Below are 24873 nucleotides of genomic sequence, written 5' to 3'. Positions count from 1 at the left end.
TAGGGTAGTTGCCCGCTCCGTTTTGTTAGATCGAGACATCCTTCTCCCACAGATTTCAAGGCCCCTCCTTCTAGCACCAAATTTTGTCGGAAGAAATTCGTAACAACACAAATTCAAAGGTTGTTGGAATCACAGGGCAAAATATGTTAATCTGCGGTTTTTACGAAGAACTGTTTATTCTCTCTTATTTTAAACTATTGATCATATGTAAAAAAGAGGCCTATGTACCCTTTTATAAAGGGTTCAAGCCACACATAGTTCTTGAGGACAAGTTACCCAGATGGGCTTAGGTTTGGTCCGGTACATCAAGGCCCTGGTTTGTTGACTGTGGGGTCTTCCGTAAAAAGCCCATATTTGTGCATAAATCAAGCCCAATTAGGATGTAATACACGGTTATGGAGCTAAACAAATATATCTCATTGGTGAGGCAGGAGAATACCTGCAGGCCTCACATGCGACCCTTTAGAGCCTGGTCATGTGATGTGGGCTTATGGAGAGTATGGCCTCGCATGTGACCCATTAGAGTATGGTCATGCGATGTGGCCTTATAGATAGTATGTGCGATCACGGGAGACCTGACTACTCATAGATATCCTTTCTCCTATGGGACCCCTTTAAGGCCTGATCATGGGCCTTCAAGTTAATATGGAATTTATAGTGTAAGTTGATAGTAAGATGACCTCTGTGTGGTAAGATATCATGTATTCAGTTCTTTTATCGTAGTTAAGATTAGCTTTCATAGAGATATCGATGAGATGTTACCCCTATTGGGACGGATCCCATCTATGTTGTTTAGTGATGTGACCCCTAGATGTGTGTATGCTCATATGTTTATAAGTTTCGAACCTAGCCGGACTCGTATCCTCTTTGCACAGTGACGAGAGGTGACCCTTCTTCATGAGTCATATGTCTTGGTAATTCATTATTGGTAATTGGACCCTTAAGAGATATAGGCCTAGGGTGAGAGTTTGTTGGCCTGTTTAGGACACATGCCAAAAGCGGGCATAACAGATGCCTTACGACATTGATAGATAAGGGAGGTGAAGTAAAATCGTGCATCATCTTTGTCAGGGAACACAACATTTATGGAAGCTATCTTATTCCGCATTTAACCAAAATACTGTAAAATTTGTCTTCAGAACAATTTGAAGGTGTGCTGCATATAACCTTAACATATTTTTCTCCCCTTTTTACTAGTATTAGTCTTCATTTTCATGCATGTAATACCAGACTGGTGACCGATTCTAAAGTACCGATTTTAATGTAAGTGTGATTCTGTTGAAGTGTAGTCGTTCACCTTAATAAAAAACAAGTTTGTCTGTTAATTTTACATATGCTCTTTGATTTTTAATTCTCTCATTAATTTATTGGAAAACTAGGAATACAAAACTGATTTTAAAAATAGTTACAAAATTTCATGTGTCATATTTTTATTTTCTTTATTTTTAGCTTCTTTTTAATTTTTAATTCATTGATTAACCATTTTTATGCAAAAAATTATAAACTAGGTCATCTTCCTACAATTAGATCTTTAAATTATTAAAATCATAACAAATCTTTCTTGAGAAACAGCTTGTTGGGCAAAGTCTTTGAGTGATAAGTCTTCGTTAATATCTCCCATAAATTCTTGGGATTATCCTCTTCAAGAACATTGTATTTAATTTCCGGTGCAAAGGCCAGCCGGATCGTCGATGCTGCACGTAACTTCATGTTCCCCACATTGTATCATCAACTTTAATAGGCTTCTTCTCTCTGAGAGTCGCATATAAACCTCGTTGAATTAATAAATTTTTCACTGTGCTTTTCCACAAGATAAAATTGTTTCTTCCATTAAACAATTCAATCTCAAATCCCCCACCCTTCTTCATCATAAACCTTGGCTCTTGATACCACTTGTTAGAGGGAATACATAACTAAACAAATAATGCAAAACACACAAACACACACACACACACAAAATATATGACGTGGAAAACCCACATCCAAACTTGTATTATTAATCAAAATAATTATCAATAATACTATCAATCTCACCAAACGGTATTCACTCACACGACACTTAAGACAAACAATAATCAAGCATACATCAAAATAATAAGAGGACTATGTTTGTATAGACATCACAAACTTGACCTCCAAAATACCAAAACTAATAACCTAATTTCATTATAATAATAATTGTGTACTCATATAATTATTACTCAATTTAATTATATTTCCTATTACCAAGCTCATACTACCTATCCAGTTTAACCCAACATACGATAGTATAAAATATAATTTTTTTCTACCCACTACTTTCGTATTTTGTAACCCAACTACAATTTCCGTTTTAAGCAACCTTATTTAGGTCATTATAAGACCGTTATTAAAATTTATCTCGCATTAAAATCCGGGCGAATTTAGAAAGTAGACCTCAAAAAGACTTCCAAATTTTGCCACTTCTGTTTCATGCTCATTTACGTTTACTCATTTTCGTAAATTAATGAAATTAATAATTGTTATTTACACTGTTATTCTATTTTTAATAATCACTTTTAGAAATACTAAACTATATATTATATATATAGTTTTCAAGTTATACTAAATTTATTTATGTTATGTATTAAATAGATGACTATTAACCTTTCATATGGCTATCTTAGTTACTAGCAACCTTTGGCTCTGCATTTTCCTTGTAACATCTATTCTACTAGCCTATATAAGGCTTGCTTGTACTTTGTTTATTATAGAGAATTACAAGATGATCTCTTTCATTATTATCTAACTCTCTCTCAATCTCTCTTATATATATTATTTATAACACGTTATCAGCGCGATAGTGTAAATAGGTGTTGGAAATTCAAGAAAAAGAAGGATTTCACGAAACTTTTATTATTTCAGTTTGTCCATGAGGTAAGTACACTATTTTTAATTTACTTTGTTTTGCTTGTAATAAGATGATCTTTATGTGTTTATTATGTGCCTGATTCTTGTATATTTTGTATCTGATTCATTATTCATCGGAATTTATTGAGCTTATACTCGTTGTAAAGGTTTTTTGATTATCTACAATCTTTCTTCTTTGTGTTTTTCCAAAATCTGCTTATAAGTATGCCAAAATCTGCATTTTGTGTAATTTGATTGTATAATTCAGGGTGATATGCAGTAACTTCTAAAATTCATAGTAAATTAAATATTTGTTCAAATATTATGAGCCATACCATTCTAAAAATATTTTTTCGATATCTACCTTTTGTCTTTACATTCCATTACCATATACTGTAATTTCGATGTCTTAAATATCAAAATATTGTCATAATCAGGAGCTGATTCTGATTTTACAGTCCACAAATATTTATTTTCTGAATTCGTTACTTGTTCATTTTCAACGAGTTTTACCATTCTGGAAAGACCCTATAATTTTCTACATTATTCGTGTTTTATATGTTTTCAGATAAAATCATCTTCATAGAGTAAATTGGTATTCTTTGATAAAGCTTTATCATAATTAGCCATTTTGTACGATATTTGATTTGAGATATTGGATCAATATGTTTCATCCTTGTTTGCTTTAATAGTTCCCACCTTCCTTGCTCTAATGTACTAGGAAACTATATTTTTTTAGAGTGGGGTGAGTTAAATTATAAAGGTGAAAATGGGTGCAACATGCTAGACGCTACATATACAGTAGATTGCATTCAATGTACCAGTAAATTGAATTCAATGTACTATCATCATGTTATATTGTCATGCGTTTTTAAATATAATGCATATGTGTTTTCTTTGCGAATTTTAAATATTGACCGAATGTGATTATTATAAAAGTGTTAATGAATCATGCACATAAAAGGGAACCAACTTGAGATACAACAGAAATTCATTGCCATGAATTTTTTCTGATTTTTTTAAAATAGCTCTCTTCCAACGATTGTGCTTATTATAATTGATTAATTATATTATGTTTATTATAGTAATATAAAAAATGTCTAATCTTACAAAACTGGAGTTCAATGCACTTGATGTCACCGGAAAAAATTATTTGACATGAATCTTGGATGCGGAAATCCATCTTAGCACTAAGGCTCGCTATGATTAGTTACACTTGGGCTTGTAAGATTTTAAAAGTGTAAGCGAGCATAACTCTGCAATGTTTAAGATTACTTCTCACCTGAAATTACGTGGTGAAAATATTACTGATAAAGATATGTTGGAGAAAACTTACTCCACATTCCACGCCAATAATATGCTCCTGCAGCAGCAGTATCGTGAAAGAAAGTTTCAGAAATATTCTAAGCTTATATCAGTCTTGCTTCTTGCTGAGCAAAATAATGAACTATTGATAAAAATTCATCAAACCCGTCCAACTGGTTCAACACCATTCTCTGAAGTGAATGTTGTGACCAGTAATGATCTTGGGCCAAGTAAGCAATTTGGACGTGGACGAGGGTGTGGGCGTGAGTTTGGGCGTACTCGTGGATATGCTCGTGGTCGTGGTTTCTTAAATGGCCGAGGTCATAATAATAAAAAATTCTCAAATTTTAAAAGAAAGTGGACGAAAAATGAGGAAAAGCCTAAAGTAAATATGATGAATAAAAGGGGTGAAAGTGCTTGTCACCACTGTGGAATGAAAGGTCATTGAAGTTGTACCTGTCCAGAATAAAGTGGAACCATTAATCGAATCGGCGTCGATAATATTTATAGAACTTGAGGTTATTTATAATAATGAGGATCATGAAGCATAATCTGAAATTGGCCAAAGAATAAAGGATAGAAATGAGGCAATTATAAAGAAAATTTATTTGGACTGGTAGTCCTTCCACACCTGAAGTTGTGCATATAGTGTTCACTACGAATCATTTTTCTCTTAAAATAGAGAAATTTTCTTTTTGAAACTGCAGTTCACATACCTAAAGGTGTCAAGTTAGTGGAATATAGATGGTTATTTGTGTGAAACAAAATGAAATTTCAAAATTTATGAATGTAAATCTCAGATAATCGTAGATGACCATGTATAGGTTATAAAAAGATATTGTATCTTGTGGTGGATACGATTACTTGATTGTTAAATAATCTCACCATATGTGAGTGATTTTATTTAAGTTCTATATATGACCCACTTGACAATGATTATCCCGGAAGGATATTAACTGCCGGAAGCAGTCCAACAAATTCTCGAGAACGTACCATCCTCAAATAAAAAAGGGGATTAGGACCAGTAGTCCGACATAAAATTATTTCACAAAATACATGTTATAAATGTATACCGTATTATAAGGACAACTCTTAAAGTCTCTAGTCAAAGCAGATGGAAACTAGACTGTGTTTCTAGTTGATATTGAATTGAGTTGCACCTCATAATAAAATTATTCATGCTATATTATGTGATAAAGTGTTTCTTGGTGTATATATTATGAAGAATTACTCCAGGATAAATGATAATTTTATTCAATCTCCACTAACCTATTCTATAAAGTTTTAAACTAATTATGCAGGCGGAAAGTGACAGGGAATCAAAAATTGAATAAATTATAGTAGGAGATTTTTTTTTGCTATGAATTTAATTGTTGCAGACAATTTTTAAACGAGGCAGCATCACATGAAAGGAATGATGATTAAAGGAATCCTGCAAAATTCTTCATAAATGCATTTCCTACCACTTTATTCGAGAAATTAGTACACATGATCGGGATGTGCAGACTTCGAGATCTATATTCATAGTCATGTCAAAATGAGGGGAGATATAATACGATCATTATTACACATTCAACACATGTACTCTTTTCCCTTCACTAGGGTTTTTCCTAGTAAGTTTTTAACGAGATACGGTGTTTTTATTAGTCATCCAAGGAGGAGTGTCATGTATTAAATAAATGACTCTTAACAATCTTTGACTCACCATTTTCCTTGTAACATCCATTTTACTAGTCTATATAAATCTTCTTTGTACTTTGTTTATTATAGAGAATTACAAGATGATCTCAATCTCTCTTATATATATTATTTATAACAGTTTATAGCTATTTCTGTTTTTTAACGTATTAATTCTGTAAATGAAGATGGTTTGTGGCAAAAGGTTTCTAGACCGTAGGGTTGGATTTTACGGGAACGCAATTGATATCCAGCAGATTAAAATCAAAAGGGTGCCATGACAAATCATAGCAGCTTCCAAAAGACACTCTGTCTTTTAATCAAAACCATGTATGTCAAGGAACCGGTTACTCTAAAACCTCAAGGTATTAGAGAATGACCCTTTTCAGGATCTTATAGTCCCTCATAAATTATGAGAGTCCTCAGCCATCCTGAGCTCTCATGCCATGTCAAGGAACCAGTTACTCTAAAACCTTAAGGTGCTAGAGAATGGTTCTTTCTAGGATTTTATATTATTCTAACGATGTTAATAGTACACATCAATTTAATCGCATATACATAAAAAAATTATGCAGCTACCAGAGACAGTCTTAAATTGTAAAACAAAACTGCAGTGGGTTTGATCTCCTCTGCTGATGTTGTTCAAATTAGACATCAAGATTCAGTAGGCAGTTTACTTTGGTTCTTCATTATCAAGCTGCCTCCAACTTAAAGCAACATAATCTTTGTGGTGCACTTTCGAGTGGCGCATTTTTTTGTGATTTGTCTTTTTTTACAACTGTTGTTCCTCCTTGATACTGCTACTTCTACTGGTTCTGGTACTTGATGAGTACATACTTTCATCGTCTGATGACTCCGTGCTGCAGTTTTCTTGTTGCAATTTCAATGATTTTTTGTTATGCATTTCTGAAATCCCATTATCACAATATTTATTATCTTCACTAAATTTATATTTATCTTCCTCCTCCTCCTCAACGCCCTTCTTTTCAAAATCATCGCTCTCCTCCTCCTCCTCAACATCATTCCCCACCTCTTCCTCCTCCTCGTCCTCCTCCTCCTCGTCATCATCATTATGATCAGGATCATCAAATGAGTAACTTTCTTTTTCATAGGCAGTTTCATGTTCACCATCATTCTGGTCATGTTCTTCCTGATGATAATCCTTGTGATCCAAGGAATTGTACTCACTTGAGTGATCAGATACGTTATCGTCCTTATCACATTGATCATCATCTTTCAGTGATGGCATTGGAGCTGGAAGTTTAGGAATAGTGCTTTCATCTTTAGTTGTCATTTCAAGGAAACTTAGTGCAGCAACAACATCGGTAATGTATGGGCGGACTGATGGTTCCTCTTCAAGACACATAGCAGCAATCCCTACAACTTGATTTAAACTTTTAATAGAATAATTGCCGTTAAGAAGTGGATCTGCCATCTCCGGAAATCTTTTAGCGTCTCTGAAAATAGGTTGTGCCTGTTCAAGCATACCAACCACGATATTAATTATCTTTGGAATGAAACATACTTTAGCAAGGTTAAATATAAAAAGAAAAAAAAAGAATCAGAATCATACCCAGGTAACTAGGTTTTGCTCGTCAAATGGTCGATTTGGATCCATGGCTCGTCGTCCTGTGATGAGTTCTAGTAAAACAACTCCAAAACTATATACATCTGACTTGGATGTAAGTTGCCCTGTTCGTGTATACTCTGGAGCACAATAACCGTATGTATTCATCACCCTTGGAGGTGTACAACACGGATTCGCTGACTGTGCAAACTTAGCAAGACCAAAATCACTGAGTCTTGCCTCGTATCCCTCGTCCAGCAAGATGTTGGATGCTTTCATATCGCGGTATACAATGGGAGGATTGGCCTTCTCATGTAGATATTCTAGACCCTGAGCTACTCCTGAAGCTATTTTTATTCTTGTTGGCCAGTCTAGTGGCTCTTTATCTTGGAAATTATCTGGCATCTTAAGAAAATGAGTATATACGCAGAAAAATAACATGTATGATCAGTTAGTAATGAGAGAGCAGTATATACCGAACAGATGAAAATCAAGGGAACGCAATGGCAAGTAATTATACACCAAAAGCCTCTGATCTCCATCAGCACAATATCCAACCAGATCTAGAAGATTTTTGTGTTTCAGAAGACTCAACATTAAAACATCTACAAGGAACTCCTTGCTTCCTTGCATCCCATTTCTGTCTAGTCTCTTCACAGCCACTACCTATTCAGACGATGTCCTCCATATATAAACTTGTCAAATATCTTTATTAGGCTTGATTTTTTCCGACATTAGATATGTACAATATGCAATCCCAGGAACTTGCAGATATAAATTTAATGACAACTGAGAATTAAGTGGTGGTTATAATTCATACCTGACCACAAGACTTAAGTATCCCCTTGTAATTTTTTCCAAAAGCACCATCACCTAAGAGACATTCTTGTCTGAAATTTCTGGTAGCAGTTGCCAACTCGCGGAATGTAAAAGTCTTTGCTGCAATAGTTTTAACATCAACTTCTTGACTTGTTCCTTCACCATTAGATGATTTTGGTTTATCTAGTACCGTAAAAAGTAAAATTGACATGTTACATGTGAATGACAAGTAATTCATATAAATTCACCATGCCAAACAAATAAAGAAGTGCTAGAAAATACAACATAAATCTATTAATTCACTAATTAATATATGCCAAACAATTCAATGTATATACCTGCAGGTAATGACGATGGTAATGCAGGTCTGGGTGCAGCTTGAATTACAGGAAGGTCATTGATTCTAAAAGGATTTGGTTTCTCACTCGAAAAACATGGAAAACAACTCATTTTCAAAACCTTGTGTCTTTCCCGGCCCCTAGCTGCAAAAATTTAATGTATATATTTTTGGTTAGTTTTTCTGTTCCCTCCTAATGATGAATGTATGATCACCGTATGCAGTAGAGGAGCCTGAATATATGTACACGTTGGGAAAGCTTGGAAACTACAATACCATAATACCACCTACGATAATGTATAAATTATATTCCAAGACGTCAATGGTTGAACATGTAAATATATTCATTCATTCGGTGAAGGCTGAATGCATCAAAGTTACAAGTCGGATGAGGGCCCTTCAAGGAATTCGAAGGACCCTAACCGGAAAGAAGCTCTACCAGCTTAGCCTGCAGCCTGATAATAATTTATCATTATGGGGATGATGGGGGGACAAAAGCACAAGGACAAGGTTTATTTCTTGTGGTTGAGAGTTTACTATCAAACACCGAAATACAAGGGAGAGAGAGAGATATATGGGACATTCTATTTGCGTCATCTAGCTGACCCATGCCATGACAAAGTACCCTCCCTCCCTCAGTTTAGGTTAGCTGTGTCCATCTCTCCTTCGAGCGTCTATTGTAGGGGTGCTTGCAAGGGTGCAGCAAGGCGCTAGCATCTATGTGACAGAGTTTTGGGTGCCTTCCTGTTGGGAAGACAAGAGTGCTCAAAGGGTAACAAGAAAAATTGTCAACTTTTGATAAATAGCTGAAATACATTTTTATACTAAATTTGTATATATTATACCTTCTTTTGTTGTATTATATTGATTTATTTATCAAATGTGGAGATTATTTAGGCAACTTGAAAAGTTACTAATTATTGGAGATAAAAATTACTAAATTTGACATAAAAAGAAAATATAATAAAAAAAACTATTAGTTTTCAAGTTTTGGCATTACAGATGCTCTTAGAATACTTCCAATAGTTGGCAGTCCAAAGAGTGACAACTTACCACTTTATCAAAAAATATTATATTTTAAATTATCTCAATATCATTTTTAGCACACTTCTTTTAAAAAATACTAAAATAATTGGCAACCCATGATCAACTTCACTAAATCAATAAAAAATGCATAATAAAAATATAATAGAAAAATAATGATTTATACACTATTGAAAACACAAATAAATTTGACATCCTACTTTGCAGTATCTTCAAGAAAGACATCAAGAGTGTCATATCACATATCATTTTTTTTACCAATTTTTTTATAAGAGACCAATAGTTGGCTCCCCATTCCAACTCATTAGACACCCAATGATACTTACAACTCCAAAAGAGTGTCAAATAAGTTATGTCACATTATGTTGCACCCTCTTGACACATTTCATTAGATTTGCTATTATGTTTAAGGATAATATGAGGGTTCCAAATTATTTTCAAAATAATTACAAAATAGCACATTTTCTAGATATTTATTTATTAAATGAAAATACACTGGTTCACTCACACCATCAATTAAATCATTCTATAGTATACACCCTACACACATCAGTAATTTGGTAACAATATTTGGTATCATTTGAACTAAGTATTGTTAAAATTAAATAAACTTAATGTTTAAAATCACACATTTTAAGCTTCGTGATAGTATTTGTTTAATTTATTGCATTGTTCCCTAAACTAAACTAACTTAACTTTTTAATGCTATAATTCAGTTTAAATTATATCTTCTGTTTTTATATATTTATCTAAACATTCACATATTAAAAGAATTTTATTAGATAATACAACAGTGATAACAATACCAACATTAAACTAATAATTATGACAAAATAGAATATATAAATCACAAATTTAAAATAAAATTATAGTAAAATAAACCTAAAATTACACTACTTTTAAAAAATTGCAAAAAAAAAATAATAAAAATATGGAGTTTAAATAAAAATTGGCCACGATCATTGATATGTGTCCTGTCTAACCCTAACTATACATTTTGGTGACTACGTCGACACTAGGTGTTACTGATGTATAGTTGATACTTATCTGATAGTTTGATAGAGCAAAACTCACGTGACAACTCTTGTTTCTGAGCATACTTTTCTCGAGACTCTAGCTTTGTCTGTTTATCTGTTGTTTTTGCATACCAACAAATAGATATGTTTTTTTTTGCTAAATAGATATGTTCTTTTTAATGTTAATGGCCTAAATTTTTTTTAAAAAATTTACATGTTGTTTTTGCATACCGACTGCTCTTTTTAATGTTAATGCCCTAAATTTTTTTTTAAAATAATTAAATCTTTATCTTTGATATTCAAACTTTTCATATGAAATAAGTTACCTATTATATTAAATGTTGAAAATAAATATTTATCATCATTCTAACATAAATGTATTATTATTTAAAAAAATAGATAAATACCCATATGTCCATTGAAATGTACATTTATTTATTTTTTGTTTAAAAGAGAAAGAATAAAAAAATTACATTGTCAAATTTTTTAGATAAGTATTATTCTTATAATAGTATCCAATTAATCTTTAATGTTAACCTTTTCCTCTATCTGATAAATTTGGGGTACATTTCTGTATATGCATATCAAATACTTAATATATGTATACATGTGAGCATATCTTTTTATTTTTAACTTAAAATTTTAGTATTCGAGATAAAAAGTTACATCAATATTTTTAGTGTTTTCAAACATTTTTAAAAAATTATCTTTTCATTTATAATTTTTGAGCTTCCTACTAATATATAAATTCAGGTTTTATAATTTAAAATAATTGAATTTATGGTACATTGTAATTAAAACACACCACATTTCATTATATATAAAATTGAAGAGGCCAAACATTTTCCACGAGAAAAAGAATGAAAAGGGTCTTATTGATTGCTAACATTTTAAATGGGTAAAATGGCTATTTGGTCACTGTATCACTAGTAACTTGCAAGTAAGTCACCAAGTTAAAAAATCTATAAATCGCATCATTAACTTGTAATTAACTTGCAATCACAATGCTGAAGTTCAGAATACTTGTTGCACCGCCGTTAAAAATGTGTTAGACCTTTAACCAAGACCGTTAAATTTTGTAATATCATCTTTAAATTTTCAAATTCATCACTGAACTATGTGTTAATTTTCGATTAGGTTACTTACTGGAAAAAAATTGAATATTGAAAATATAACAAACGAATTTGTTCAAATTCATAACTGATATCAATTATAACTATCAGAAAAACTAAATTTAGAAATAAGATATTTTGAATGTTTTATCACTTCTAAATTTATTTATATTTTAATTACACAGAAAACATTAATACTATTAATAGAGGATACAAAATTATTGGGAAAAACATGTTATCTAAATATTTGTTCACTTGTATCGATTATAAGTATATGGATTGAAATGGTACACACGAATTTAAATTTAATTAAAGTGTAGTGCAACCATTCAGTGGAAAAATTAATTAAACTGAAAATTGTGATATTTTTTTAAGTATATGAAATAAATGAGTATGTTCAATTTTAAACTTAGGGAATTTGTATAATATATCTCATATTAATATGTTACTTTATAAATGTGTCTCGTTTTAGTTAGCAATTATAAATATGTCCCCAATAATATACATATATATGATTAAGTTAAAAAAGTCAAAAAAATTAAAAATGGGATATATTTATAAATTATATTATAGATGAGATAAATTTGTAAATGGGTTTTTAAAATGGGACTTAATAATAAAAAAAGCCTTAATTTTAATATATTTTAAAACCAAATTTAGTTGATAACCTAATTGAAAATTGAGATAAATTTAAAGATTTAATTGAAAATTGAGATGAAGTTAATGATCTGATTGAAAATTGAAATGAACTTAAAAGTATGCCACATCATTTTTCTCTTAGGAAATTTAACAGAATGAATTTGTAAGTTTTAAAATATTTCATGATTTGACTGAAAGCCTTTTTAATTGGATGACTCAGTTATAAGTTACTAATGACTACCGTGACCAAATAATCATTTTAACCCGTTTTAAATAAAGAGGTGCAAGTGCAACTCTCCTTATGATACCTCCTATAGTTTCACTATAAATACATTGCTATCTTCCCCCAAACTATCCGCACCCTGAGAAGTAAAAAAAGATATTTATATAAATACTTAAATAAATACCCCTAAGGAGAAAGATGGCTAGCCAAGTATCACAAGGAAGTGGTAACAAGATTGATTATTTCGACATGTTACCTGAAGGATGTGTAGCTGATACGGTGGCTCATACAACACCTCTGGATGCTTGCAGGTTCACACTGGTGGCTCCAAGTTTTCGTTCCATTGCTGATTCTAATGCTGTTTGGGAGAGATTTCTCCCTTCTGATTACGGCCAACTCATTTCCAGGGCTGTTCCTGCTGCTCTTCAAACCATTCATCAACTTCTTGCTTCCTCTCCCAAGAAGAAACTCTATCTTTTTCTTTCTGATCATCCTTTGCTCATTGATGATGGCACTATGGTAACCTCTTTTTTATTGTTTCTTTTTTCTCATTACTTTTCCGGGATTCAATAAATTAAAGTTTTTGCCTTGCCTCCCATATAATTATTTGTGGAAGGTTTCCTTGTTCGAGTTCTGCATATGTTGTACTGGTATATATATTTGTACTAGATGGATGAGTTGTCCCTGTTTTTGACATCTCCGCTTGTTTGTGATTGTAATTAAGCAGACCCCTGAATTCTTTGTTGAATATGTCATGCAAATTTATTTACTTCCCTTAAAAGTTATTTTTACAGACCTTTTCTTTGGACAAGTGGACTGGGAAAAAATGTTTTATGATAGCTGCCAGGGAACTCGCTATTGTGTGGAGTGACACCCCTAGGTACTGGAGGTGGACTTCTGATAAGGAATCAAGGTGGACATATTAACTCCTTTTTTAAAAAAAAAATTAAAGATCTAAGAGTGTTGATATAAATTCTCATCTTGTAATGTTCTATATCAGGTTTGGTAAGGCGATTGAGCTAATAAGTGTTTGTTGGCTTGAGATACGTGGGAAGATAAACACTACTTTGTTGTCTCCCGATACTGATTACACCACATATCTTGTATACAAGCCAGCAGTAGTAGTGTACGGGTTTGAACACCAACCTGTAGAAATTTCGGTTGGACTGTGTGGGGAAGAAAGTATGAAGCGCACCGTGTTTTTGGACCCTGAAGGTGGACTGCAAGCAAATTATGTGAGAGTACCTAGGAGGTTAACTTTGCTTCATAGCACCAGAGCTGCCAACCAACCACGACCCCAAATCCCATTTCCTGTAGATGTTGATCGTCGATATCCAAAGGCTAGAAAAGACGGTTGGCTGGAAATCGAGTTGGCACAATACTTCCACAAGGAAGGGGAGAACAGAGAACTAGAGATCAGTATGATGGAAATTAAAGGTGGACACTGGAAGAGTGGTCTGGTTATTCAAGGTATTGAAATCCGAGCAAAAAGCGGTAACTAGCTCAGATGACATGGTTGTGGCAAATCCATAAGTACTGTATTATAATAAAGGTATCTGGCTTTGGTTACAGAAGCTAGATAAGTGTTGCAAATGAAACTACTAGGTTAGTAGGGTTGATGGCAGCCCTGCTCACCGTTTTCCCTCTTCCATCCACCCAAAACCATCACGAGTACTAGTGCTCCGTTGTTTGTTTTCGTTTGTTGTTCTGTACTACTGGTTTCCAAGTTTTCCCAAGTTCCTGGTCACCTTCTAGTGTAATGTCTACTTTAAGTCCCAAAGTTTGTAATATTTTCTACGGTTTCCCTCTTGAAGATTTACTTGATGTATAATGTATCGATGTACCAATAAATTAATATGTATGAATTTGTTTTTGTTAAGATATTGAAAAAATTGATAAATGTTTTCTCTATTATTCAATCATAAGATCTCATAAAATATGTAATAAAAAAATTTGATAGTAATATATTTGAGGGTATATTATATAGAATATAGAGTAAAGTTCTATGGAGTCCACCTTTTAATTGGAGTCCTCGGAGTCCATATATGTTCTGCAAGTAAAATATAGCTTAAAATATTGCAAAACATTTTATTTTTTGACAAATATCACTATTCTATTAAAAATCTTGTAGATTGCATACATTTTACAAGCAGGACATTGCAAAAATATATTATTCTACAAAATATGTTTAATTTGCAGAACATAAATGTTCATGTTGCAGAACATATTGCAGAACATACATATTGTACTGTAAATATATGAGATTTGAATGATTTTGTTGAAGTTATGCTATTTGTGTAACATGTTTTGCAAAATAACACGTTTTACAATATATTTTATTTGCCAGACGTAGATGGACTCCGAGGACTCCGACAAAAATGTGGACTCCATAGAACTCAGCCCATGTTATATATATATATATATCAATATTATAATATTATATTTTTATAATAAATATTCAAAAATATAATATATATTTAATAATTTTTTTAAATACCCCCTTAAGTTGGAGCATGTAAATGAGAAATGTCCACTTGCTAAAATAAAAATCAAACAGTATCTTTCCGAGAACCTTTGTAAAGATATTCTCTAATATTGTTGAGTTGTATGAACATAAAATGGAGAGATAAATAACATATTGAATAGCATCTTGCACAGAGTGACAATCGACTTTTGTATATTTCGTTCTCAGGATTTTTGGCAATGTGTAATGTTGACCGACTATCACAAAATAAATGAATAACTTTTTTGTGAAGTACACCAAAACTCAATAAAAATGTCCTCAACCACGTTAACTCACAAGTAATAGTTGCCATTGAACGATACTAGGCTTCAATTGAATAGCGAAATATTGTATGTTGTTTTTAGTCTTCCAGGATATTGGCGACTGCCTAGGAAATATCAACCAACCAGTAAGAGATTTCCGAGTATAAGGACATGTTGCCCAATCTGAGTCGTACCAACCAGTTAATGACAATTCACTATCAGAACGAAGTAAAATTTCTTAACCCGGAGCTCTTTCAAATAACGAACTGTATGTAACGTTGCATCCCAATGTTCTTGTCGAGGATTTTGTAACAACTGGGAAAATTATAAGAAAAACAGAATCAGACAACACTTAGACAACAGTTGAAAAGAAAACCGTTGTCCCGAAATGACAAACAACAGTTTTATTTTGCCCTCCTATAACCATTGTCTAATCCAAGATTCATACAACGGTTTTGTGAACCGTTGTAAAAAAATCATAAAAAAGTGGAGTTTGCACAACAGTTTTTTAAAACTATTGTCTTGATATGTTTTACACAACGGTACGAGTAACCGTTGTATAATGTTAGACAACGGTTTTTCAAATATGTTATTTTAATACAAAAGTCACACAACAATGCAAGTAACCGTTGTTAACAATGCACAATAGTTCCTAAAAAGTATTTTCTTAATACACTTTATACAACAAAATCGATAATTATTGTAAAATAGTATACAACGGTTTATGAAAACTGTTGTAGTCCAACTTTATAACAACGGTTTGAAAACCGTTGTCTTGTAAATGTAAAGACACAACAGTTTATGAAGGTATTGTCTAAGCGATCCCGAGACAACGGTTAATTTAGAAGTCTTTCCGCTGGATGTTTACCTTTCAGACAAGTGTTTATAAAAAGTTTGGACTTATTATATATCAAACAACGGTTCTTAAATGAGGTTCAGACAACGGTTATAACAGGACAATAACCGTTGTCTATTTATAAGAAAACGTGGCACCACCTGATTTCTGGAAAATATTTCACCCGGATCGCTTAGTTGGCAAAATCTCGTCCATTGACTAAATTCACCTGGATCACTTAGTTGGCACAATAAGAGCCCTTGATTTTCTGAAGGTGTCACACAGCGGTTTTTTAAGAAAATTGTTGTGTGATATCGAATTCTTAAATTTAAATCTCGAATAATCATTTTAGTTTTTTTTAAATGATTTTTTGAACGATCCAACCATACGAATGTTAAAGTATAAAGATTTTTTTTTGCTAAGTAAAGTATATAGATTTTAGTCATATGAAAAAATTATAAAAAAAATCAAACTTATCTTGAATGACTTTATAAGGAAAATTCGGTAAAGTACTACTACCCTAAACGAGATTCATTCCCGAATTAAAAAATTATTTTTTAAAATTATTTTTTAGACGATCCAACCGTACGGATGTTAAATTATATTGATTTTAGTCATGTGAAAAAATATTTTAAAAAAATTAAACTTATCTCACATGACTTTGTAAGGATAATTCGGTAAAAGTACTATTCCCTATAATGAGATTCGTTACCGATCAACAAAATTATTTTTTAAAATGATTTTTTGAACGATCCAACCGTACAGATGTTAAAGTATATAGATTTTAGTCGTATGAAATATTTATAAAAAAATCAAACTTATCTTGAATAACTTTATAAGGAAAATTCGGTAAAAGTATTACTACCCTAAACGAGATTCATTCCCGAAGAGCAAAATAATTTTTTAAAATTATTCTTTAAACGATCCAGCCATACGGATGTTAAATTATATTGATTCTAGTCATGTGATTTTTTTTTAAAAAAATAAAACTTATCTTGCATGACTTTATAAGGAAAATCTGGTAAAAATACTATTCCCTATGATGAGATTCGTTCCCGATCAACAAAATTATTTTTTTTAATAATTTGAACAATCCGACCGTACGGATCTTAAAGTATACAGATTCAAACTTACCTTCCATGATTTCATAAGAAAAATTCGGTAAAAGTACTGTTACCCTAAACGAGATTCTTTCTCGAATAACAAAATAATTTGTTAAATTATTTTTTAGACGATCCAACCGTACAGATGTTAAATTATATTAATTTTAGTCATGTGAAAAAATTATAAAAAATAAATAAATTTTATCTAACATGATTTTATAAGGAAAATCCGGTAAAAGTACTATTCCCTTAACGAGATTCTTTCCCGAATAAAAAAAATATTTTTTTTAATTTATTTTTTAGACGATCCAATCGTACGGATTTTAATTATATTGATTTTAGTCATTTGAAAAAATTATAAAAAAATATAAACGTATCTTGCATGACTTTATAAGGAAATCCAGTACAAGTATTATTCCATATAACGAGATTCATTCTTGATCAACAAAATTATTTTTTAACTTATTTTTTGGACGATTCAACCGTACGGGTGTTAAACTATATTGAGTTTAGCCATGTGAAAACAATTATGAAAAAAATTAAATTTATTTTGCATGACTTTGTGAGAAAAATCATGTAAAAGTATTACTCCCCTAAATGAGATTTATTCCTTATCAATAAAATAATTTTTTTAATTAAATTTTTCAACGATCTGGCCTTACAGATGTTAAAGTCTAATAATTTTAGTCATGTTAAAAAATTATAAAAAAAATTGTAAACTTATCTTGCATGATTTTATAAGGAAAATGTGCTAAAATGACTTATATTTACATGAGACTCGTTTACGATTCGCTGAAAATTAATCAAACAACGGTTTTTATGACGTAATCCGTCGTTTGATTACACATGATCGTTTATTCTCACTTAACTGTTGCAGAACGAAAAGTCATACAACCTCTTAGAAATAATTTGTTCTAAACTGTTGTAGAACTAATACGAGTACAACGATTTTGTATTATTTCTATGAAACCATTGTCTATCACAAATTAGTATTTAACGAAGTTTAAGACCTATTATTTCAGAACTAATGATCTTTAACAAATATTTATATATATATATTTAATTTTAAGTATTTTAAAATTAAATAAAAATTACATGAAATGAATATTTATTTTTAGGACAAATGTCACTCAAGTTGCACAATATGCTATACTACACTTTCATGTCAGAAATAGCAAAATCTGTTAAAAGTACAACCTCCAAATATGAGATTCGTTTCATATTAAAAAAATTAAAAATTAGTTTTTCAATGATCCAGCCGTACGGATGTTAAGATATATCGATTCTAGTGATATGAAAAATTTATCAAAACATTTCAAATTACATTTGCACGACAGAAATAGAATAATCTAGTAAAAGGACTACTCTCTAACACGAGATCCGTAGCCGATTGACAAGATCATTTTTTAAATTATTTTTTTGACGATCCAACCGTACAGATGTTAAGATATATCCATTTTAATCATATGAAATAATTATCAAAAAATTTCAAATTACATCTGCTTGAAAAAAATAGAAAAATCTGTTAAAATTCATTTTTAAATATTATCTAGTTAATCGGGAACCAATCGAACTGTAAGGATGTTAAGATATATCGATTTTAGTTATTTAAAAATATTATCGAAATTTTTTAAATGAATCATATCTAATTTTACAAAAAAATGAAGTTAAAATTCTAGTTTCCAAATTTATTTATAAGTATTTTACAAGTTTTACAAAAAAATTATATTAATTTTTAATATTCTTATTCGTTTCCCCCATAATATTTCGTTCCCCCCTTCTTTTTTGGACTCCCCGCTTCCTTAAAATTCACTTTCCTTTTCCCCCCTTTTATCTCTGTCTCCAGAGTCTTCAAACAAACGCCTAACTCAAAACACACAACTCCTTTCTCCATCTCTTACTTTTATTTTCACTCTCTCCTAAATCAACCAATCTAGGTTTTAATTTTAACGTCTCTAATGCTAACATCCAATTAATTTCAATTTTTCTTCTTCCTTTATCTATTTATGTTATGTAAGACATGCATGTACTATAATAAAACTAAGTCACATTGACAACTCTAAGATTTAGTTGAATGATAATCTAAATCTGTATTTTGTATTGTATTACTCGAGTCTGTAAACATGTTAAAGGTCAAACTGGAGTATTTTTATGTAAACAGTCTCAAGCCTAAGAATAAACTCTAGAAGAAGATCAACAAGATCATGCCTCAGAGAAACGGTGAAGAAGCTTGTAGTCGAATAAATCTGTTTTAGGAAAAATGTTTTAAGTCAAGATATCTACAAGTCACAGATTAAGTCATATAGAGAAGTCATTTGAGAACTCCAGAATGACTTATCGAGAAGTCCTGAATGGCTTATCGAGAATTATAAGAGATATCAACAAGTCAAATGAAGACATGAAGATTGGAGATATCGACAAGCTATATCTACATATAGAGAACTAGGAGATATCAACAAGTCAAAATGAAGACATGAAGATTGGAGATATCGACAAGTCAATCTCTCACATAGAGATCTCAGAGATATTGACAAGTCAAAATATATATAGAGATCTCTGAGATATCGACAAGTCAGTTCCACATGTAGAGATCTCAGACATATCGACAAGTCAGTTCAAGTGTGAGTATTTAGAGACCTCGACAAGTCAAGTATACCTATAGAGGACTAAGAGATCTTGATAAGTCATTATACTTATAGAGATGTCACTTCTCTATAGAACAAACTGGAGATCTCGATATGAACCTCAAGTACAGAATGCAGATCAGTTAAAGATTCAAGATTATCAATGAACAAATAATCTAATCAATTAGATTGAAAAGTATACAAAAGAAACTTGAAGAGTACAAGATCAATGGCAAAAATTAACTGACAAAGGAAGGTCACAGATCTACAAGATATGAAAAGATTTGTTAAGCCAAAAATGAAAAGTATTAGTGATAGCTTAGAAAATGGTTTAGTACATCTTATTACATGTTGTGTAAACCTGTGTTTACTAATCTATAAAGTAAACACTGGTCCTTTGTTTTAGTTGTAACAAAACAGATCTAGAATTTCTTGTAACTCTCTCAAGATAGAAGCTGAGTTCTTTATTTACAAAAGAATCCTGAAATTTGTAGCAAGACATACTTAACTTTAATACAAAGTTAAGTGAGTTTTGAAAATATTGTGTTTGTTGTGCATGCTTTATTATTTTTGTTTAATCACAATGTCTCTACAAAGTAATCTGCTTTGTTCACCATCCAATATAGTTTGAAAAAGCCAAAAATATCCAAAACACATTCACACACCCCTATGTGTTGTATTCAATATCTAACAAGTGGTATCTGAGAAAATCTGAAAGTAAACAGATCAAGATCTTGGAAGAATGAATACACAAAAGATAAGCAGTATAAAGATACCAGCCTTTGATAAGACTAACTTTACATTATGAAAAAGAAGATGATGTTGTTTCTAAGGATGGCCAATCCCTTGTACATTCAGATTCTGAAGAATGGACCTTTGACTCCTATGGATAGGATTGAATAATCTACAGATGGAGACATAACCATCCCAGCTCATTATGGTCCTAAAGATCCTTCAAATTACACAGAAATTGAGAAAGAAAAAGTCTCTCTTGACAGTGTTTTACAATTAATTCTAATAGAGTCACTTGACAATGTTATGTACAAAAATATTATCAACTGTGACACAGCCAAACAAATCTGAAAGAAGATGGAGATAATGTGTGAAGGTACAGAGGAAATTAGGTCAAACCAAAGAAGATTACTTGTGTCTTAGTATGGCGGTTTTACGACAAAACCAAAGAAAAGTATTACTGATGTGTTTGAAAGATTCAATAAGTTGATTAATGACTTGCAGCTTCATGACAAGTACTATGAAGCTGAGGAGGTTAACTTGAAATTTTTGTTCACCCTTCTTGACCATCTTGAATAGAAAATATCAGCTAAAAGAGAAGGAAGAGACTTGAGTAGGCTAATACTGGAGGTTTTATATGGGATTTGAAAATATATGCACTGGAAATGATTCAAAGAAAATCCTTAAGAATTGGTCAAGGGCACATTGTTGATGGATCAAGTGAACTGGTTGTCAATAAAAAAAATTCATCTGATGATGAACAAGAAATCTAGACTCCAACTACATCAATTGTTGATCAAAAGAACAAGGAACCAATGAAGCAAGTCATTTTAGAACTTAAAGAAGATGAGTTATATACCTTATATGAATTGGATGAGTGGGATCAATCCATGGCTTACCTAGCAAGAAAATTCTCTAATATTAGAGTGAAGAAGCCAAAGTTCTTCAAGAACAAAGGACATACATCCAACAAGGACAATAGCTGGAAAGAAAAAGCTCAATACACTCCTGGTGGCAAAAGTGGCTACAAGACCGGATATGTTGACAGTTCAAAAATAAGGTGATTCAATTGTGATAAATTGGCCCATTTTGCTACTGAATGCAGGATGTCTAAAAAGGTGAAGAAAGATAAAGCCTATCTTGAGTTGGAGGCAAAGTATGAAGCTCTCTTGAAGAAGCAACAGGGTAAAGCTTATATTGCAGAAGGTAAAAGTTGGGATGATTCTGATAATGATGAAAATGAGGATTTTGGAAACTATGCACTCATGGACTTTGAGCAAGGAGAGTCATCCTCATCAAAAACAGAGGTACCAACTCTTACTACTATTGATTTAAATGATAGTCAATATAAGGAGACTGTTGAAAAGATGAGTGTAGAGATGTTTCACATACACACAAGCATGGTGGAAGCTACTGAGGAAGTGAGTAGGCTATCAAAACTAAATGAGAAGCTTGAGATTGAGAAACAAGATCTTGAACAACAGCTTGTTGAACTTGAGACAGTCAAGCAAGAAAATGAATATCTAAAGAACAAGCTAAAGTGTGCTAATGAAGTTGAAGTTATGTTGAGGGAAAAGTTAGAGAAGAATGAAGCAAAGTTGAAGTCTTTCAGAAATGTATCTGAGTTGGTTGGTTTAACCTGTGAGAAGAACAAGCCATGTGCTAACATAGCCATTGGTATTGACTATGATGCTTTGTATAGCAACAAGAAAGTTGCAGGTGACAGAGGCAAAACTATTGCAAATGAAGATGTCCCAGTTATGCAGAGGAAAGTTGAGTCACCCCTGTTTAAAGCATGTGAAGTTAATTTCAGTGAGAATGAGACGGTGATTAAACATGAGATATCAGATGAGGATGCTGGAAAGAGAAATGAAGAAAACTCTCTTGTTGCTGAAATTAACAAGAAGCCCATGGTTAATCAAGATTTCAAAACTCCTGTCAAGGAAATCAAAACTGAGAAAGCTGGAAAGAAGAGAAGGAATAGCAATGGGAAGATTGGGATAAACAAGAGCAATAATTTTTCATTTATTGCAGATGCTCCAAGGAAACAATATCAATAATGTGGCTTTGTGAATCATTTAACTCATCTTTGCAAAAAGGCTGTTAGCAAGCCAGAAGTGGGAGCCTGCAAGTACAATAAAGACAAGGCTAATGATTTCTACTCATTCTGTGATAAATTTGACTGCATTCCTTGCAACTTGAAAGTGATGAAAATTTTCCATAAGCTAAAAGTAGACCTCAAGGAAGTTAGTATTAGGTCTGCAGCTAAAAGGGAGAATGCACAACAATTAATGAACACTATTCTTTCTGAATCTTCAAATTCTACTTCTACTAAGTCTGTAAATAAGAAGAAAGTACCCAACATTGCTTGGATTGCTAAATACACTTAATCCTCACTGTGTGCAGGGCAAAGTGAAGAAGGTCATATGGATCATTGACAGTGGATGCTTAAGACATATGACAGGTGATAAGGCCCTGCTATCACAATTTGAGGAGATGGTTGGCCCATTGGTGACCTTTAGAGACAACATCAAGCGATTCACAATGGGATATGGCAAACTGATTTCTGGAAATATTATCATAAATGATGTAGCACTAGTTGTTGGTTTAGAAGTGAATCTCCTGAGTGTCAGTTAATTCACAGACAAAGGATTCAATGTTACATTTGACAAGGGAGACTGCTCAATAATCAGCAAAATGACTGGTGAAATTATTTTAAAAGGAGCAGAAAAAGGAAGCTTGTTTATTGCAGATCTCTACTCAGCAAACAAGGATGGCATATGTTGCTTCCACACCAAGTCATCTGTTGAGGAAAGCAAGTTGTGGCACAAGAAACTCTCTCACCTGAACTTCAAGGCAATCAATATCCTGGTGAAAAAAGAATTAGTGAGAGACATGCCATCACTGGAGTTTGCTCAAAATGAAGTTTGTGAATCTTGTTAGAAAGGCAAAATGAAAAGATCAAGTCACAAAAGTAAAACTGTGAATTCCATAAGTGCACCTTTGCAACTTATTGACATGGATCTGTTTGGACCAGTAAATGTCCTTTCTATTTCAAGGAAGAAGTATGCATTTGTGATGGTGGATGACTACTCAAGGTATACATAGGTAGAATTCATGCATTCAAAAGATGAGACTCCACACATTATTATTTAACACATTAAGAAGATTGAAAAGCATGTTGAAGATCAGAATTGTGTAAAAAGACTGAGAAGTGACAATGGCACAGAATTCAGGAATGCAACCTTGAATGAATTCTGCAAGGACAAAGGCATTATTCAGGAATTCTCAGCAGCTAGAACACCTCAACAGAATGGTGTTGTTGAGAGGAAAAATAAAACATTGGTGGAGGCTTCTAGAACAATGCTACAAGATACCAAACCGCCAACAAGTTTTTGGGAAGAAGCTGTCAATACTGCATGCTACACCCAAAACAGATATCTCATCAACAAAAATCTTGGCAAGTCACCCTACTCAATATTATCAAAAAGGAAGCCTATTGTCAAACATCTTCATGTGTTTGGAAGCAAGTGTTTTGTACTAAAGGACAACTCTGAGTATGTGGGAAAATTTGACTCTAAAGTTTTTGAGGTAATTTTTCTGGGATATTCATTGGAGAGAACTACCTACAGAGTCTATTGCTTGAATAAAAAAAATTATGGAAAGCACAGATGTGACATTTGATGATGACAAGTGTCCAGGCTTGGAATGCCTTGATGAAGATGAAGTTGAAGCCCTAAAGTTTGAAAACCTTAACATTTATAGTGATTCTGATGATGAGAGTGAAGTCAATACAAGCAACAGAATGAATGAAGAGTCAACTAAACTAGTGAATCATGAGAATGGAAACTCATCTCAAATACCTGAATTTGATGGCACAAACTCGGGGGGGGGGGGAAGAGGAGAAAGTTTTGCAAGTCATGCCAATGGTGAAGAAAATACAGAAAACACAAGTCAACAAACTCACACTAGAAAATAGGATAGGAGTCACAATGCAGATGCTATTATTGGTAACCCAAATGCTGGAGTAAGGACTAGAAGTGCAACTGCAAAAGAATGTTTACATGCATGCTTTCTTTTACAGATTAAGCCTAAGAAAGTTGATGAAGCTCTACTTGATCCTGATTGGATATCTGCCATGCAAGAGGAGCTAATCAATTTGAGAGAAACAAAGTTTAAGAATCGGTTCCTGCACCAAAGAACCAA

General features: G+C 32.4%; 3 protein-coding genes across 3 annotated transcripts; 2 read left to right on the top strand and 1 right to left on the bottom strand.

Annotated features, from left to right (window-relative positions):
- The first annotated feature begins 4129 nt into the window (after positions 1-4129).
- Positions 4130-4621, top strand: LOC141685658 (uncharacterized). Its single transcript, XM_074490750.1, has one exon. It carries the CDS (start codon positions 4130-4132, stop codon positions 4619-4621), a length of 492 nt encoding a protein of 163 aa, XP_074346851.1.
- Positions 4622-6383: 1762 nt separating this feature from the next.
- On the bottom strand, positions 6384-9048 carry LOC141683108 (putative serine/threonine-protein kinase PBL25). The gene is made up of 5 exons (XM_074487803.1): positions 8575-9048; positions 8238-8419; positions 7894-8083; positions 7424-7815; positions 6384-7324 (listed from the first exon to the last, which is right to left on the bottom strand). The coding sequence occupies exons 1-5, from the start codon at positions 8684-8686 to the stop codon at positions 6623-6625; spliced, it is 1578 nt and encodes a 525-aa protein (XP_074343904.1). The 5' UTR covers positions 8687-9048; the 3' UTR covers positions 6384-6622.
- A 3687-nt stretch (positions 9049-12735) lies between these two features.
- LOC141684706 (putative F-box protein PP2-B12) lies at positions 12736-14470 on the top strand. The gene is made up of 3 exons (XM_074489789.1): positions 12736-13126; positions 13402-13520; positions 13608-14470. The coding sequence occupies exons 1-3, from the start codon at positions 12806-12808 to the stop codon at positions 14107-14109; spliced, it is 942 nt and encodes a 313-aa protein (XP_074345890.1). The 5' UTR covers positions 12736-12805; the 3' UTR covers positions 14110-14470.
- The last annotated feature ends 10403 nt before the right edge of the window (positions 14471-24873 follow it).

Source organism: Apium graveolens, chromosome 9 (genome assembly GCF_009905375.1).
Source record: "Apium graveolens cultivar Ventura chromosome 9, ASM990537v1, whole genome shotgun sequence".
NCBI lineage: Eukaryota > Viridiplantae > Streptophyta > Magnoliopsida > Apiales > Apiaceae > Apium > Apium graveolens.
This window is presented reverse-complemented; position numbering and strand designations above follow the sequence as displayed.

Excerpts from the sequence above, each read along its gene's own strand:
- LOC141685658 (XM_074490750.1), top strand. The coding sequence starts at position 4,130 with ATGTTTAAGATTACTTCTCACCTGAAATTACGTGGTGAAAATATTACT.
- LOC141683108 (XM_074487803.1), bottom strand. The coding sequence starts at position 8,686 with ATGAGTTGTTTTCCATGTTTTTCGAGTGAGAAACCAAATCCTTTTAGA. Across the intron at positions 8,420-8,574 it reads ACCATCGTCATTACCTGCAG|ATAAACCAAAATCATCTAAT; the intron begins GTATATACATTG and ends TTACGGTACTAG. Across the intron at positions 8,084-8,237 it reads TACTTAAGTCTTGTGGTCAG|GTAGTGGCTGTGAAGAGACT; the intron begins GTATGAATTATA and ends TCGTCTGAATAG.
- LOC141684706 (XM_074489789.1), top strand. The coding sequence starts at position 12,806 with ATGGCTAGCCAAGTATCACAAGGAAGTGGTAACAAGATTGATTATTTC. Across the intron at positions 13,127-13,401 it reads TCATTGATGATGGCACTATG|ACCTTTTCTTTGGACAAGTG; the intron begins GTAACCTCTTTT and ends TTATTTTTACAG. Across the intron at positions 13,521-13,607 it reads ACTTCTGATAAGGAATCAAG|GTTTGGTAAGGCGATTGAGC; the intron begins GTGGACATATTA and ends GTTCTATATCAG.